Source organism: Onychomys torridus, chromosome 3 (genome assembly GCF_903995425.1).
Source record: "Onychomys torridus chromosome 3, mOncTor1.1, whole genome shotgun sequence".
In the NCBI taxonomy this organism is placed as follows: Eukaryota; Metazoa; Chordata; class Mammalia; order Rodentia; family Cricetidae; genus Onychomys; species Onychomys torridus.
The window spans coordinates 42,006,044-42,023,513 of NC_050445.1; the positions used below are offsets into that span (position 1 = coordinate 42,006,044).

Here is a 17,470-nt window from a genome sequence, read left to right on the forward strand (position 1 = left end):
GAGTCACCATGTGGGTGCTGGGAACCAAACCCAGGTCCTCTGCATAACAACCAGTGCTCTTAACCACTGAGCCATCTCTCCAGCCTCCATAAAACATGTTTTAAAACTAATACCTGGCTAGAAAACATTTAAATTCTCATACATAATACTTTCCTGGCTTAGAAAAATTTAGTATTTATTTTTATGCATTGGATAAATATTTATTGTGTAAAATTAAGGAAAATATCCTTTGAAACAAAAATATTTTACTTCAAATTTTACCACCCAACTGTGTCCAACATTGATAGTCTTGTCTTTCATTTTTTTTTCATTGCAGTTTTGAGTGGTATGTATATTTTTGTATTAATTTTGTTTTACTATTTTATATAATTTCACATAATTATAGCCATCTAAAAGAGTGGAATTTTAACTATTTACGGAACACTGTAAGATAAGTTAACAGCTTTCCTTTTGACTGTTAACTTATTAAAATTTTATCTGCTTCAGACAAAAGCATCCATAATTATAGCTCCATTACATTAAAAATACATAATTTTGGTTCCATACAGCTAATATTGAACAAGATAATTTTTGTGCATATGTGGATATATGGATTGTGTGTGAACAGGACAAAGGTCCATGTTGTGTGTCTTCAATTGCTCTCAGGTCTCTAACTGAACCCAGGCCTCATCTGTTTGGTTATGCAGTAAGCCCCAGGATTCTTCTGTATTGGTCTCCTTAGTACAGAGATTGCAGGTGCACTGCCACCACGGACTTGGTATTTTTTTTTTTTTTTTAACTGATTCTTTGTGAATTTCACATTATGTACCTTACCCCAATCACACTCATTTCCTAGTCCATCCATATCTGCCCTCCACCCTTGTGGTATTTTTTTCTTTTTGTTGAGACAGGATTTCTCTGTGTAGCTTTCTTTCTTTGGCTGTCCTGCAACTTACCCCGTAGCCCAGGCTGGCCTCGAACTCAAAAAGATCTGCCTGCCTTTGCCTCCTGGGATTAAAGGATGTGCCACTGCCGCCGACCCGACCCTCGGTATTTCTTCTAATATGGGTTCTGGGATCAAACTCAGGTTTTCTTGCTTGCTTGCAAGCACTTTACTGACAATGTCATCTTCCTAAACCCCAAGTACGAGTCTTAAAGGTTGTATACTACCATCATATAGAAGCAGCAGTTTATAGTATATTGACCTATAATCTCCATTAGTTTCTCGACAGTAGAAGCTGCAGATCATTTTTCTATCCTATTCTGTTCCAATTGGACAGGACCTATGCAAGCATTCTATTTAACAATCCTACTAATTGTTTACAAACTCCATTTGTTTATAAACTTTGTGATTTTTCAAAATGATTTTGGTGATTTTCTTCACAAACACAGAGCTGAGTGTGGTGGCCAGCCTGCAACCCCAACTTGGTGAGAAGGAAAGCTCAAAGGCAGGAGAATCCTGAGGTGAAGGTCAACCTAGACTACTCAAGAGAGTTCCAGGACAGCTGAGTGATTTAGCAAAACCAAAAACCAAACACACAGAGCCTACCTTCCTAAACTTTACTGTTTCAGAAGCTCGCAAACTGGAAGCTTAAGTTAGATAACTGTGGTTTTCATTAATCTTATTAAGGGCAAATGGGCGCTCTTAAACTATCCTGACCAGTAGTACCTGACGCATACTTGAAGTTAGCAAGGACAAGAATTCCATTCTCAGAGTTGGGAAGTTAAGGGCAGCAGCAGCTCGCCCTGAGAAGCAGCTGGAGGTTTGCAGACTTGACAGAAGATGGTCATCTTCAACCTTGGGGGGATTTTTCCAAGCAGGAGGCTGGGGCCAAGGAAGGAAAGTGCGTGCTAGCCAAGCGATCCAAAGTCACTTTCAGGTTTGCACCATCAGGACGCTGCAGGAGTACCAATCTCCTACCAATGGTTCTCCTCCTCGGAGCCTGATGGAGACTCTTGTCTCCCAAGTTCCAGAAGGCACACTTTCCACAACCGTTGGCTAGCCAACACCTGACAGCCTTTTCGGATCCAGTCTACTCGGCGTCGCCTTCCCAAGGCTGCCTGGTTCGGGCCGGCCGCCGAAGCGCGCGGCGCGAGCAACAGTTTGGTGCCCGAGCAAGAACAGCCCGGGGGAGGACGCGCCCCGCGGCTCTCACTCACACCTCTCCGGACGCACGCAGCCTCGGGCCGGGGCTCCGCAGCCGCCGGCGCCGCCGCCGCCGCCGGCGGGAGGACGCACGGGCGCGCGCCGGCGAGGCCCGCCATCCACCCCGCCGCCCGCGGCGCCGCCGGCCCCGCAGCCTCTCCTCTCCCCCGCCCGCCCCCCCAGGCCGGCCCCCGCGCGCGCGTCGCCTCCCCACCGGGGCTGCCCGCCGAGCGCATGCGCGCCGCGCTGCCGGGCGTGCCGGCCACACTCCCCCCACCCACTCCGTGAGCTTGTCACTTCCTGCCCTCGCCCCATCTCCGTCCGGGGTCAGTCAGTCGCTCCCTGTCGCAGCCGGAGACTTGTCTGCTTCCCCCTTCCTACCCTCTCCACGGCGGTCGCTCGGGCTGTCCGGGGAGGGGGCGGCCGAGAGAAGAACGGGACTGACTTCAATAAAGTTTCCCGAAGCATCTGCTACCCGCCAGGCCCCAGGTGGGGGACCCGCGCAGCTCCCCGCCCCTCTCCAAAGCCCGGGGGACCGTTGCAGGTGGAGCGGCGCTGAGGGGAGCCGGGCTCGGCGCGGCCGTTGCTCTGGCGAGGGGCGCCTCAGTCCTGCCCGCTCCGGTTCCAGCTCCTTGGGCTGCTGCGCCCGGCGGTTCCTCCTGTCAACTGCCTGCGCCCGCGCGCCGCCAGCTCGCCGGCCCGGAGCGCGGAGGGCCGCCTTGAGCCGCCACCGCGGCCCGGGGACGTGGTGAGCTCTGGCGCTTCCGCGTCCGCGCCGCCGGGGGACTCTTTGGGAGCGCGCCGGGCCGCAGCCCGCTCGCCTTCGCGCGGTGCGCCGGGGCTGCGCCAGGTGGGGCCCTCCGCCGCGTCGTGCGCCCGGCCGGTGCCGCGGCCCGCTCGCCCGCTCGCCCGCCCGCCCCGGGAGTTGAGTAAGTTGGGCGCACTTGGCGGCGCGGACCCGACCTGCTCCGGGGAGACCCCGACGCACGTGCGTGGCGGGAGGGCGCGAGCTTGTCCTCGGCCGCGCAGGGGCTCCGGTCGCGCCCCGCTCTCCGCGCGCTCGCCCGGCCGGCCCGGCCCGACTCGGCTCGGCTCGGCCCAGCCCGGCCAGGCCCGGCCGGCGAGGCCGCAGCCGCCTGCGCAGCCCGCCAGGCCTTGGCCGTGCGCTGCGCTGCGCTGCGCTGCGCGCCGGACGCTGCGTTTCCGGGTAGGGCGATGAACCTGTGCGGGGGACTTGAGGCTTGGGAGGCCCGGGCGGGCGTCCGTTTCTTTTCCGAGCGGAAGGTGCGGGCCCCGGGGTGGGAGAGCCGGGAGCGCGTGCTGGGCAGGTCTGTGGAGATTGCAGCGGCGGCCACCCACCCCCGGGGAAGTTCAGGGTCGGTGACGGGTTTGTGCTTCTGTCCACAGCCGAGCCGCAATGAAGAGCTTCTCACAGTGAAGAGAAAATAAATAGGTCGTACCCATTAAAAATGCCTTTGAGGGACAAATACTGTCAAACCGACCACCATCATCACGGATGCTGTGAACCAGGTAAGTCCGTTTCCTTGCCCAGTGTCTTTGCTCTCCTCCATCAGAGCCACTTCGTCTTCAGTGTTGTCTCTAAGAAAGTCTTTCCTAACTAACGCGGGGTCTGTTTCTCCATCGTAAAACTAAAAGCCTGGACAAACTAGAGATCTCCCTTGCTTGATTCCCCCCGGAGAAAGTGCTGCAAGTGTCACCGTCAATCATTTCCACGAGATCAGTCAGCTGCTTTTCCTTTTTCAAGGCTTTCTTTCAGTTAGTGGTTTACTTCACTCTCCGAATGTTTCAGAGGGAAGGAAAAGGCAAAGCTGGATAGGTAGGTGGTGGAATGCTGGCATTCATCTTTATGAAAATTGCTTATCACCGAAATAAGTTTCCCATGCAGTTTTTTTTTAAACCTTAGGAGAATGTGTATGCCCCGGCCCCTCAACCCTCAAATGTTTAGTTTGGGTCAAGAAGATTGCACTTGAAGGGATTTTTTTTTTAATTTAAAAACATTTAAAATGGGATAGAATTTATTGTATTGCATATTACTTAGAGTACTTAAGTATATTTCAGGTATTTTCAGTTGAAGTGATTCGGTTAAATTTATAATATTAAAACTTTTTGACTCATGAAGAATATTAGTGAATTTTAATTTGATAGACATTGTACTTGTAAGCTATTGATGGTTCTTAGAACTTTGGCCTTAACTTAAAAGGGCATCATGGAAAACATACTGTCACTACAGATAAAGGCTGTTTTATTCTAGTTCAAAGACAAGTGTTTATCATTTTTACTTAGAAGTTACTAGAGTTGGTATGTTTTTTTCTACTTTGGCTTGTTTTTAATTGAAATATTTTAATGACACTCATGTATCTAGGTTTTTACCATAGTTTATTTTAAATAATTTTTTGAGAAGGCAAAAATGATAGTAGTAAAGGGGAAGAAACTTCTTTTAAGAAAACATTGCTGAACATGACAATAACTATTTGGCTCCAGCCTTATATCTGTTGTATTTTGTTGTATCAGTAATAACCTAATAGAACAATTGCCTCTAGTTAGTTTTTATTCAGCTCCTGGCCCATCTAACTTCAGTGCCCTTCGTGCTGACATCTTGTGTGTCTGAGGTGAAGATGTGTTGCTTACATATTCTGGAGTTGAGTAGCAGTTACTGTTTGCTCATTCATTTCTTCAACAAGTCATTATTGAACATCTCTTAGGTGCCAGATGTTACCCAAGGCATTGGGGATATAAATGGTGAAGAAGACAGTGCTTCTTTATAGCTTTTGAGTGAGACGAGATAGATTTAACAAATAAATAAGGTAATTTCTGAACATGATTTATGTTAATTAAGCATTGAAAAGACTTACTGCCTTTAAAAATGCTTCCTGGAATTTAATTTTTAAATGTGGATTGAATTTTTTCTTTCCCATTAATAAGAAATCAGTAAATACCATTAATTAAAAAATTAAAAGTTACTGCTTATTAATATTTTCTTCCTTAGGTAGAACTAAATACTTTGGAATATTTACTTCAGTGGAAAGCTAGACATTTGCTGACTTTTAGGTTAGTTCATTGTCATTATTTCAGGGAAGGCCTGTGCTGAGTGAGGACATTTCCAGATCTGAAAGAAGTATGGTGATGAAGATGTCCTCACAGGGAGCAATGGTGATGTGATGTTTGGAAACTCTTGAATGGGCTTTCCTGAGTGGTCTGTCTTCATTTGCATTACGAACAGAGGGTGAGACCTCAGATGAGAACGTTCCTGAAGAGACCATTTTGTTTTGATGGAATGGGTCAATTTAGAGTGAGAGGTGGCATTAGAAGTCTCAGTACACACACACACACACACACAATTTAACAACTTTTTTAAACAGAAGTTTTCAGCAGTTAAAAGTACAATGGTACAAGGAATCTGATGTAAGCATCATGCAGTTAATCATTTATCAGTACTTGGAAAATCTCTTTTCCATCATCTTTTCTTCACCTTCCCTGACAATTCCTTTTTCTGTTCTCCAACTGCTCCTTCACCTTCTGCATTTTGGAAATAAATCCTGGATATCATAATTAGAAAGATCTCTAAGGAGCTTATTTTAAGGCAGGCAAGAACTACAAAAATAGATAGGTGCTCTTGGAAGAGTATAAAGTAAAATATTCTGAGGGTTTGGGTGTTTTTTGTTGGGGGAGATAATTTTTTAAATGTTTATAGCATGGATGGGTCTGATCATCTGATCTTGGAACAAGCAACAGGTTATGTAAGAGGACGTTTTAGAATGTTATATGTAAGTGTGCGTGTGCGTGTGCGTGTGTGTGTGTGTGTGTGTGTATACACACACATGTATACATATAGATGTATTCATATACATATATTTGCAAACACATTTCAAATGAAAAAGTACATTTTAACAGTGGGAGCTACACAGATATGTCTGCTAAGTAAATGTGCCCGTACAGACAGGGCCAAGACATGAGGCTTATTTAGAATATTGTCTCAGGGTGTTTGTGTGCTCTAGTGGAAGTGTTGTGAGGTGGTTGATAAGAACCTTTGCTCTAATCCTGAAGTTGAATATTGTCATATGGAAGTAGAAGTGGCATATTACAGAAAGTTTTCTGGAGCACACCCCCAAATGAGGAGCTCTGACAAAGTCTCTTTCTCCTCAGAGCTCTCTTTTACTGTCTTTGTTATTTTTCTTTCTCTTTTTCTGTTCTCTAATTCTCTGCTTCTTGTCCCTTAGAAAGCTAGACCTTAGTTCTCTACAGTTGGTAGATTTTCACTCTCTTTGTAGCTAATTATGCTTAATAGTTATCAATTGCTATCATATACAAATACTGAAAAGCGATCCTCTAACTCAGCACTAACAGACTGCTAATAAACCTCTGCTCTTGTCTCTCTTAAAGGTTAATTTGACTTACATTTTGTGAAAAGATTGTTTTTGGTGCAAGGAAAACAGTTGTACATGATATTGCTGATGTTGCTGGAATGTTTACTGAGCACTTGCTATATCCCTGGCTGTGTTTGATTAATTTTCCTCATATCTTATTTAATAATTACAAAGTTCCTTTTTTTTGGTAATTTGTTAGCTCCGTGTTGGAGACAAGGGGAAGAGATCTGAGCATTTAGCTGTCTTAGTGGCAAAGAGCCACACAACTGACATGCAGGAGTGTGCACTGGAGTCCCAAATTTCTTACTGCTGCAGTTACTGTCAGTGTCCTCAGCCGAGTTAGTTGTCTGTGTATATTCTTTTGATGTACGTAGAGTGTTTAAGATTTTATTTGGTGAGGTGATACTGTCCTGAGAAGAGGTTCCTCTCTTACTTGAGTACTTGAAGTGTGAGGGAGAGTCTAGGGCTGCATCTGTATGCATAGCACCATGGCCTCAGCTAATCTGTGTCAAAAATGGAGTTGCTCTCCAGGCCTAAGATGCAAAGCAGCAGTAGCACATCCAGTTGAAGGGAACTTGCTGCCCCAACCCCTATACAGAGAGAATGGTCCCTGGGTTATGGTGGCATTAGTTGGGTAAGCCATTATGTTCTTAAAAAGTAATCAAATGGCCAGTTTTTCTTCACTATAGCCTGCAGTTTGACAAGTGACAGAAACACAGTTGTCCTTTTCAGCTGCCTCGTGTCACATGATCTCATTTTTCTGCTCATCTGAGAATTTTGCAAAGGGGAGGGGGCAATAATGCTACTAGATTTGAAAGTGAAAATTTTTATTTCTAAAATGGAAAAGTTATCTTACTTTACTTCTAAAATGCCTAATTTCTATGCTCTGATGTAATAGAAATGTGAGGCAGAAAGTGAACATCATCCTTGATAAACCTTTGCTAAATTCTTTCAGTACCCTTCCAAGATAACTTTCTCTTATCATCTACACACATACCGATATCAACTAAATTTATGGATTTCAGTATCTGCATAAATATGTGTTAATGTAAATAAGTCATAGTCTATACCCTTTGTTGTCAGTACAGTGGAGCTGGCTGGTGCTTTTCAGCTATTATGTGACTATTTCATAGCTTTTAGTTTGGTCCCTATAAAGAGACTTTGAAATTTGAAGTTTCTCTCAATTAAATACAGTGCTACTACACAGTACTTCAATGGAAGTCTTGATGCCTATGATTGTATACTTGTCTATTTCTTTCTTAGGCAGTTGGGTTTGAGTTTTGTTCTCATGAGTGTCCAGGGTGCTTGACCAGGTGATTTTTTTAAAAAAATATTTTATTGTATATATTTTTTAAAGGCTTTTGGAAGGGTTTACTGGGTATGGTTAAGCCACCATAGCCTTAAGGGTTTTTGTTAAATGTAGTTCTATAAGGGGAATAAAAAGGCAAACAGTATATTCTGATGCCAAGGCAGTAAGCGTTGGCTGTTAGCCCTAACAACTGGCCTTGACTGAGTCTTTAATGCTGAGAATGATTGAGGTCTTCCCTCCATTGCTTCATTTGTCTTATAATTCTCATTATTAACATGATTGTGGCAAACTATTGTTTGATTTAATAGTAAGTGATTTAAATAACCCTTTTTTGTGGGTTGGGGTATGTGTTTGTCTCCCATGTAGTTTATATCCTGGAACCTGGAGATCCTCCTTTGTTACAGCAACCACTACAGACATCCAAATCTGGTATTCAGCAAATAATTGAGTGCTTTCGATCAGGTATGAACATTTTAGTTATATTTTTCAGATATCACACAGTAATTAAAACTATCTAGAAAGCCTGTATATTGGTTTTCTCTATAGTATATTTGAGTTGTCATGTTTTTAAGACAAATGAATAAATATTGACCTAGTCTGGAAATTTTTATTCAATACTACCTACTAAATAGTAATTAAAAATTTTCTTTTTACTATGGTTTAGAGGAATCTAGTGTATTTTAAGATAAAATGCTCTTATTCTTAAGGCAGTCAGTTATTTTAGTTCTTTATAAACTTGGGTATAAATTGTATTAAATTATGTGAGATATCATAGATTAATTTCTTATTTCTGTTTTAAGGGCTTACCTCCTGCCAAACTCTGGAGTTTTCATTATCTTCACTAGAGCACAGAATAGAAAAAAAAGACTTGTTCTAGCCTTGATATCTTCAGATATGTTTATTAACTTTTTATTCCTTTTCTTTAAAATCTTATTTTACATAGATGAATGTTTTGACTACCTGTATGTCTGTGAACTACTTGCATGTCTGGAGCCCACAGAAGCCAGAAGAGGGCATTGGATTCTTGGAGTAGTATAGTTATAAACAGTTATGAGCTGCCATGTGGGTGCTAGGGAATTGAACCTGGGTTCTCTGGAAGAGCAGCGAGTGATTTTAACCTCTCAGCCACATGTCCAAACCCAAGCTTCTGTTTCTTGTAGATTTTATAGGAATTGGCTATGTTATATTTGTGTAGTTACAGTTCAATGCTTTAGAATAGGTGTTATGCATTACATGTAAGTGATTGAGAAGTGAGGACTCCTGTGTTATCAGTGAGATCATAGATTGCTATGATTCTTACAACTCCTTATGTATTTTTCATAGATTTATGTTCTGACATCACTGTTCAATCAAGCATCAATAAGCAGATAAATACAATGAATTGGCACCTAATTAATGCATAGTAGGATCTCATCATTATTTAAAAAAAAATAAGTTTCTTGAAGTCTGTTTTAAAATAGTATAGGAAGGGATTGGAGAGTTGGTTCAGTGGTTAAGAGTGCTTATTATCCTTGCAGAAGACCCACATTCAATTTTCTGCATCCATGTAACAGTTTATAGCTGCCTGTAACTCTTAATTCCAGGGGAACCAACATCCTCTTCTCATGCAGGTGACTTCATACATGTGATATATATGTATGTATGTATACATACACACACTCAGGCACACACAAACAAAATACATTAATAAATTGTTTTTAAAGAAAAAAATTGTAGAGAAGTGAAATAAACATTTGCTTTATTTTATGATTCAAAGAAATAGGTTAACTTTTTCTCTGAGTTTCAAGAACCATTTTGTAGACTTAGACATGGCTTTTATGTTTGTTGTCTTTACTACAAGAAGTGTCACAGTACCTGTCTTACGCCTATCTTTATGCTAGGTGTCTACCTGATTTTGAATATTTGTTGTTACTTTTGATACCCATCCTTGATTAACAGAATAATCTAAAATCAAAGTCGCCTATGATGAATAAACAACTTTCATTTGTTAGGAGTGGTTTATATTTCTTGCATAAGAGAATATTAGTTCATTTCTGTTTGTTTTAACAATTTTAAGACAGGTAATTTTTTTTTGTTCTTTGTAATGAAAATGAGAATAATAGTTTTCCCCATTTAGTAGTATAACTTGGTTTCTTTTAAAAAATTCAAAATTTAGAGTTAAGGTTACTTTTTACTGCTTTAGTTTATTACTGTATTTTTTTATGATTACTCCATAAATGATTTATCTTATAAAATGCTTTTCAGAAGGTTATGTATACTACAAAGTTTGTGTGTTTTTTTATTTTGGAAGGTGTTCTATTGCTGTAAAGAGACACCATGACCATAGCATTTCTTACAAAAGACTTTATCAAGGCTGGCTTACAATTTCAGAGGTTTAGTTCATTATCATCATGGCAGGGAGAATTGAGGTATGCATGATACTAGAGCAGGAGCTGAGAGCTACATCCTGGTCCACAGGCAGAGAGAGAGAGATACACTGGGCCTGGGTTGGGCTTTTGAAACCTCAAAGCCCACCCCCGTGACAGATTTTTCAACAAGGTCACACTTCCTAATACTAATCCTTTCAGATAGTGCCACTCCCTGGTGACTAAGCATCCAAGTATATGAGCCTATAGGGGCTGTTGTTGGTTGTTTTTGCTCTTTTGCAGGGCTTGCCACCCTCCCAAATAAATACACAGGGAGACTTACTATTTCTTTGAATGCCCAGGCTTAGCTTGGCTCATTTCTAGCCAGCTTTTCTTATCTTAAATTATCCCATCTATCTTTTGCCTCTGGGCTTTTCCTTTCTTACTTCTGTAAATCTTACTTTCACTCTTACTCTGTGGCTGGCTCCTTTTCTCGCTGCTGCTTTCTTGCTGTTTCTTCTTTTTTCCTCCCAGATTTCTCCTTCTGTTTGTTCTCTCTGCCCACCAGCCCCACCTATTCTTTCCCCTGCCTGGCTATTGGCCATTCATTTCTTTATTAGACCATCAGGTGTTTTAGACAGGCACAGTAACACAGCTTCACAGAATTAAACAAATGCATCATAAAAGAATGCAGCACAGCTTTGCATCATTAAACAAATGTTCCATAGCATAAACGAACACATCTTAAAATAGTATTCTACAACAGGGGCTGTTCTCATTCAAACCACTAAGAAGGAAACTAAAGATGGAATTAGTGTTTTCTTCCTGCACTACAGTCATTGGTTGTCTGTGTTTACCAGTTTTTTACTACATAAGCTAAAGATGGGGCGGTGAGATAGGTGATTGGAATTGATGTCATGCCACAGCTGTTTGTGTGTCTTTTGAAATGTGTTTGTTTTAGTTAGAGATTTTATTGCTGTGATAAAACACTATGACCAAAAGCAACTTGGTTAGGAAAGGGTTTATTTCATCTTATACTTTTACATCACAGTCCTTCATTGAAAGAAGTCAGGACAGGAACCTGGGAACAGGAGCTGATGCAGAGGCCATGGAGGAATGCTGCTTCCTGGCTTGCTTCCCATGGCTTACTTACTCAGCCTTCTTTCTTGTAGCACCCAGGCCCGCCTGCCCAGGGTGGCACCACCCACAGTAGACTGGGCCTCCCATATCAGTCACCAATCAGGAAAATGCTCCACAGACAGGCCTAGAGACCAATTTAGTGGGGACTTTTCCAGTTGAGGCTCTCTTCTCAGATGACTCTAACTTGACATACAGTTGATATAAAACTAGCTAAAAGTGCTTTTAAAAAATCTCTCTAACACATTGAGTTATTTTTTAATATAGAAAAATTCTGAAAATAACTATAATTTAGATTAGAGTTGATTTAGAAATATGCAGTGTTGTGTAGAGAAATTAATTTTGGATTAAGAGAGAATTAATTCATTATTGTGTCCCATATGTCAGAAATTTTAATTTCCTCAAGACAATAATCTCTTACATATCTAGTCAATCTAAAGTCTATTGAAGCAGCTCTTTGTAGGACAAAGGTGTTTCAGGCTAAAGTAAACCTTAGGAGAATGACTTAAGGTTTAATGTCCATTCTAACCTGAGATTCAGTTCCTCCCTGACCCAGTCTTCTATAAGCACACCCTCAGTGACTCATCTCTTTCCAGCCTCTTTCCACTGTATCTAGGTCACACACTTTGCGTTGAAAAAAACTATCCTGGTAGTGCTGTGTATCCGATAGGTACTTGACAGTACAACTGTAAAGTTCATGAGTCTGCTTAGTAAGTGACAGGCTAAGTCAGGTTGGATAGGAGTGCTGTAGGATCTGCCTTCATCTTCAAGCTCAGATGTTGGTCTTCAAGAACTACTGTGCCATCTTTGAGTTTCTTACTTTCTTCCTTCCACACTGGCCTGTCCCTGAGCTGATACGAATTCCTACCCAAACTGGAAACCCACAAAGACCTCTGTCTGGAGAAGGAGTTGACTTATCTTCACCAGCTCATGTGTGCTGCATTGACTGCTGGGCAGGTTTTTTTTGTTGTTGTTGTTTTGTTTTTTTTAAAGATTAATTTATTATATATACAGAAGAGGGTACCAGATCTCATTACAGATAGTTGTGAGCCACCATGTGGGTGCTGGGAATTGAACTCAGGACCTCTGGAAGAGCAGTCAGTGCTCTTAACCACTGAGCCATCTCTCCAGCCCCTATGTATATAGTTTTTTAAGTGTTACAAATTAATTTTTTTTGTCATTTTTGAGGAAGGTTCTTATGTATCCCAGGTTGACCTCAAACTTGCTGTATAGCAGAGAATGACCTCTGGAAGAGCAGTCAGTGCTCTTAACCTCTGAGCCATCCCTCCAGCCCCCAGATAAATCCCCCCCCCCCGGGGGGGGGGGGTGAGGACCGAACCCAGGGCCTTGTGCTTGCTAGGCAAGTGCTCTACCAGTGAGCTAAATTCCCAACCTGCTGGGCACTTTTTAACCCATTCTTACTGTTTTAGATTTCAGTGTTTGTGTTTGCTTTGCACTAGTTTCTTGGCTTTAAATAAAAAAATTCTTTCTGACCTCTGCTATCTATTTATTTCTCACTGCTTGATTTGTAAAATTTAAGTTGTTTTTTTTTGGGGGGGACGGGGGGAAGAATTGATATTGTGGATATAACAGTTTATCGGTCAAAAAGAAAGCTTCCCTACCCCTTTGCACAAGTGACTACTGGTGCCTAGTTGTGTCCTCTTACTTTTATCCATACATAAGCATATTCTTGTTTCCTCCAGTAGAAATGGTAGCAGATGTACATTCTTGTCTAGCTTTGCTTTGTGGGTAGATTTGGTTGTTGAAATTACTGTAGAGTTAAATGTGGCTCTAGATTTTCTACTCTGAACCCTGATGGATGACTTGAAACCTGCTGTTTGCTCTAAATACTAGCTTCTGGTACTACCTCTTCTATGTTCTATGCTTTCCAGGAGTCTTATCATGCCTGAGTAAATACTTGTAGGATCACACCTGGGATGTGATGTCCTCAGGCTTCCCTCCTTTTTCTTAACATATTTGGCTGATCTTCCTTCCTCTCTCACTCCCTTCAAAACATAGTTTTGAAGAAAAAACACACAATACCTTTAGATATTTACTGAATATCTTTTAGGTATTTATTTACACTGATTTAGTTGAGATTATATTCTGTTAGACTCTTAATCATCTTACAGAGGCAAAAAAACTGTAAAATGCCCTAAATTAGAAACAGGAAAGTGAGGGAAGGTGTTCATCATTCAAACAAAACTAGTCTTTAATATGAAATTGACATGTTAAAACTTAAATGTATTATATCAAATTATAGAGAAAAGGTTCTGTACATATAGAATATACTATACTACTATATGCAAGGAACTTCATGGTCCCCTCCCCAGGAAAGAATAAATTGTTAATTTGTGGTATGCTGGTAAAAAATAAGTATTTTGTGTAACGGTTCTTGTCGTTGCCTTCCTAGATTTTATCATCTCAAAGTTACTTTTTTTTTCTGATTGAAGTAACTTTAGTTGAAGTTAGTGTAAGCCATGACTGAATTTATGATGCTGTATTTTTAATTCTAGATAATCTTAGCATGGAAGTAAGGTCTGTGAAAGGTGTATAACAGAGAGTGCTCTATTCTTTGATGTGTGTGTGTGTGTGTGTGTGTGTGTGTGTGTGTGTACACGTACGTGTGTGTACCTGTGTACATGAATGCAGTGTCTGAGGAGTCCAGAAGAGGGCATCCAATCCCCTGGAACTGGAGTTATAGGCTGTTGTGAGCCACCTGACATGGATTCTGGGAACTGAAAGTAGTCATTTGGAAGAGCAGCAAGTACTCTCAACCCTGAAACTATCTCTTCAGCCTCAACCCTGAAAACATATTCATTAAGATTTATATATATATATATATATTATCTTAAAAAAAAAAGACCACTGCCCGGCAAGTAGATAGAGTTTTAAAGTAATCCTGCTTATAAATTTATGTGTCAGTATTCCATTATCAAAACTCTTACCCTTTGGTGTTTTTTTGTTATTGTTTTTGTTTTTTTTTAGATCCTGGTTGATGATCTATTAAACAGTTAGCAGTGACTTCTAATTTAATTTAAGAATCTAAGCAAGAAAGAGATTAATTTTTTTAAAAAAGGAATTGTTTGGAGAAAATTGGCATGGCTCTGTTTCTCAGGATTCAGACTGTAGACAAACTTTATGTTGCTGTCTAGATGACCATGCCTGTTTCTCGGGTGAGGAGGAGTTTTAGTATGACATACATAGGCTGTGTTTGTTTTGACAAAGCAGTCAGAAAAATGGTAGCTGATTTTGAAGAAATCCATTGTGTTCTGATGTGAAAAATATAACATCTTAAATGGTGGCTGAAACTAGAGGAAATCTTTTAATACCTGTTTATGCAACAAGACATATCTTACCTTTTCCTTTGTAAAATGTTTGTATGTGGAATCAGAAAACCTTTTTGGTTATCAAGTCAACTCCACATAGTTGAAAACAGTGATATCATAAATATATAGAAACTTTATACTAGAAGTCATTCAGGCATTGTCCTGAGGACAGACAGTAGTACAGGTGAGTGTCAAAGAGAACTTTTCTCTTAGGTATCTTAGCACAGTAGGTACATAGAACAGTAACTCCTGCAGGATAGTGGGAAAGCTGGGTAGATGTAGGGGCACTGAGTGCAGGTGAGAGTGTTGTATAGGAAGGTCAGAGAAGGCACACTGGCAGAAATGACCTCTTACCTGGGTCTGAAGTATCGTAAGTGAGTCAGACTAGGGAAGGAGACATTATAGTAAGAATAACATGGGTGATGCTGTACAAAGGACAGAGGAGCAAGAGAACATTTGGTGGATTTCTTACCAAATTTTAAAAATTTACCAAGCAGTTTCCCCTCCTTCCTCTCTCTCATCCACCTTCCTTCTATCCCCTACCCTCCACTCACTCCTTCTCCATCTCCATTCGGAAGGGTTTATTGTATTGCTGACCCAAAAGAAATTGGTGTGCCTGAGTCAACAGTAACTGGTGGGCTCTGTGTGTGTGTGTGTGTGTCTGTGTGTGTGTTTGCATTTTGAGGGAAGTGTTTATAACTGATATGTTAGAGGAGATACTTTTTTTTTGATGCCTATTGGGAGTAAGTAATAATGCTCACTACTGAACCATTAACTAGGATTAATTAAGAAATTGATGTCTTTTTCTGTGATTGAGAGATCATAGTGAACAAAGTGGTTACTTAATTTAAGGATATAATCTTTTATACTTCACTGTTTTTAAACTAATTATAATCATGTTTATATAAGATGGGTAATGTTTTCAATATGCTGCTATTCACTTATTTAAATTTAAAGTTGAATTAAATCTTAGTTTTTTATTATTTTTAATTATTATGTCTGTGTGTGTGTGTAAGTGTAGGGGTATACATGTGAGTGTAGGTACTTGCATGGGCCAGAGATGTTGGATCCTTCGGGAACTGGAGTTGTAGGCAATTGTGAGCTGCCAAATGAGGATGCTGAGAACCAAACTTAGGTCCTCTGCAAGAGCACATGCTCTTAGTCACTGAACCATCTTTCTGACTCCTTTAGTTGCATTTTTTTAGTTAAATAGATTCCTTTGTTTTTCTTCAATATTTTTTCCTTCAATGTTTTGACTATTTTTAAAAAAGATTTATTTTTATTTTATTTGTGCAAGTATTTTGTTTGCATGCTTGTTTGGTACCATGTGTATGACTGGTACCTGCAGAAGTCAAAGAAGTTGTTGGATCCCCTGGAACTGGATTTATGGATGGTTGTGAGCCTCCACATGGGTGGCAGGAACCTAACCCAGGTCTTCTGCAAGGGCAGTAGGTACTTTTTACTGCGGAGCCATCTCTCAGAATAGTCCAGATTGCCTTGCTCATGAGCCTCTTGCCTCTGCCTCTTCAGTATATCCTGCTGCTGGTCTATTTGCCACAGTAGGCTCTGTTGACAATTTTTTAAGGCAAGATTCAATCTCTATTTTGAATATAGTGGATCTTTTAATTTATAATTAGTATGTAAAATTTTCATTTTTTTTTCTTCCCACTAGTCTTATATTCAGCTACATTTTGTGAAACTAAATGTGCATCTGTTATAGAGGTTTAGCCAAAGTATTTCAATCCCAGGTTTACTGCGTCTAGTTTGTTAATCACTTTGGGGCTAGTTAGGAACCAAATATAGCTGTCGATCATGAAGTTCTTTTGTAATGTGAAAGGACTAGTTTTGGTTTGTTTCACTCTATGATACAAGGTGGATGAACCAAAAATGCAGGTATTATATAGCTCTTTAAGATAATATAACTAGACTGGATCAGATTTGTTATCTTTAAACACTTAGTAATGTTCTAATAACCCTTAAAACAACATTTTGCAATAGAATTTTGAGAGATGACCCATCTTTAAAATGATGATAAGGGGTTGGGGATTTAGCTCAGTGGTAGAGCGCTTCCCTAGCAAGCACAAGGCCCTGGGTTTGGTCCTCAGCTTTGGGGGAAAAAAAAAAGACAAAGGTAAAGTGATGATAAAATATACTCTTAATAGTTAGATGTAAATAAAAATAGATTGCTAAAGATTGGGTTAGACACATTGAACTTTTATAACTCCTACAATGTTTTTCTTTTTATTTATTCTTCTCTTATACAATATATCTTGACAGCAGCCCTCCCCTTCCTCCTCTCCTCTCAGTTCCCCCTCGCCCCTCCCCCTCCTCCAGATCCAAGGCTCCTTCCTTTCCCTTCAGAAAAGATCAGGCTTCTCAATGATATCAACCCAACATGGTGTAACAAAATGCAGTAAGACTAGGCACAAACCCTCACATCAAGACTGGACGAGGCAGACCAGGAGGAGGAAAAGGGTCCCAGGCAAAAGAGTCAGAGACACCCCACTCCCATTGTTAGAAGTTCCACAAACACTCCAAGCTAAACAACTACAGCATGAATGCAGAGGACCTATAGTAGACCCATGCAGGCTCCATGACTGCTGCTTCTGTCTCTGTGAGCTCCTGTGACCTGCTTAGTTGACTCTGTGGGCTGTGCTTTCCTGGTGTCCTCCACCCTCTGGCTTCTACAATCCTTCCTCCTCCTCTTCCGAGGGGTTTTACCAGCTCCATGTAATGTTTTGGGTGTGACAGACCTTATAGTTTCAATTTCACTATGTTAAGGTAGTTTATATTCTTCAGTAGTACCAGAGCTTTGTAGACAGTCAAACTCGTGTTAAATG

At 41.0% G+C, this 17,470-nt stretch overlaps 1 protein-coding gene across 6 annotated transcripts in view; it reads left to right on the forward strand.

The window, feature by feature from the left end:
* The first annotated feature begins 2,442 nt into the window (after nucleotides 1-2,442).
* Znf800 (zinc finger protein 800) overlaps nucleotides 2,443-17,470 on the forward strand; it is a 46,330-nt gene continuing 31,302 nt past the window's right edge. For 3 of the 6 annotated variants that reach the window (XM_036180916.1, XM_036180920.1, XM_036180919.1), the window contains exons 1-3: nucleotides 2,443-2,614; nucleotides 3,533-3,655; nucleotides 8,186-8,281. In XM_036180916.1, the coding sequence (XP_036036809.1) occupies nucleotides 3,595-3,655; nucleotides 8,186-8,281 (157 nt within the window). In that variant the 5' untranslated portion in view covers nucleotides 2,443-2,614; nucleotides 3,533-3,594. Of the gene's footprint in view, nucleotides 3,055-3,532; nucleotides 3,656-8,185; nucleotides 8,282-17,470 lie in introns of all 6 variants that reach the window. The other 3 variants (XM_036180917.1, XM_036180921.1, XM_036180918.1) reach the window with 3 other exon arrangements.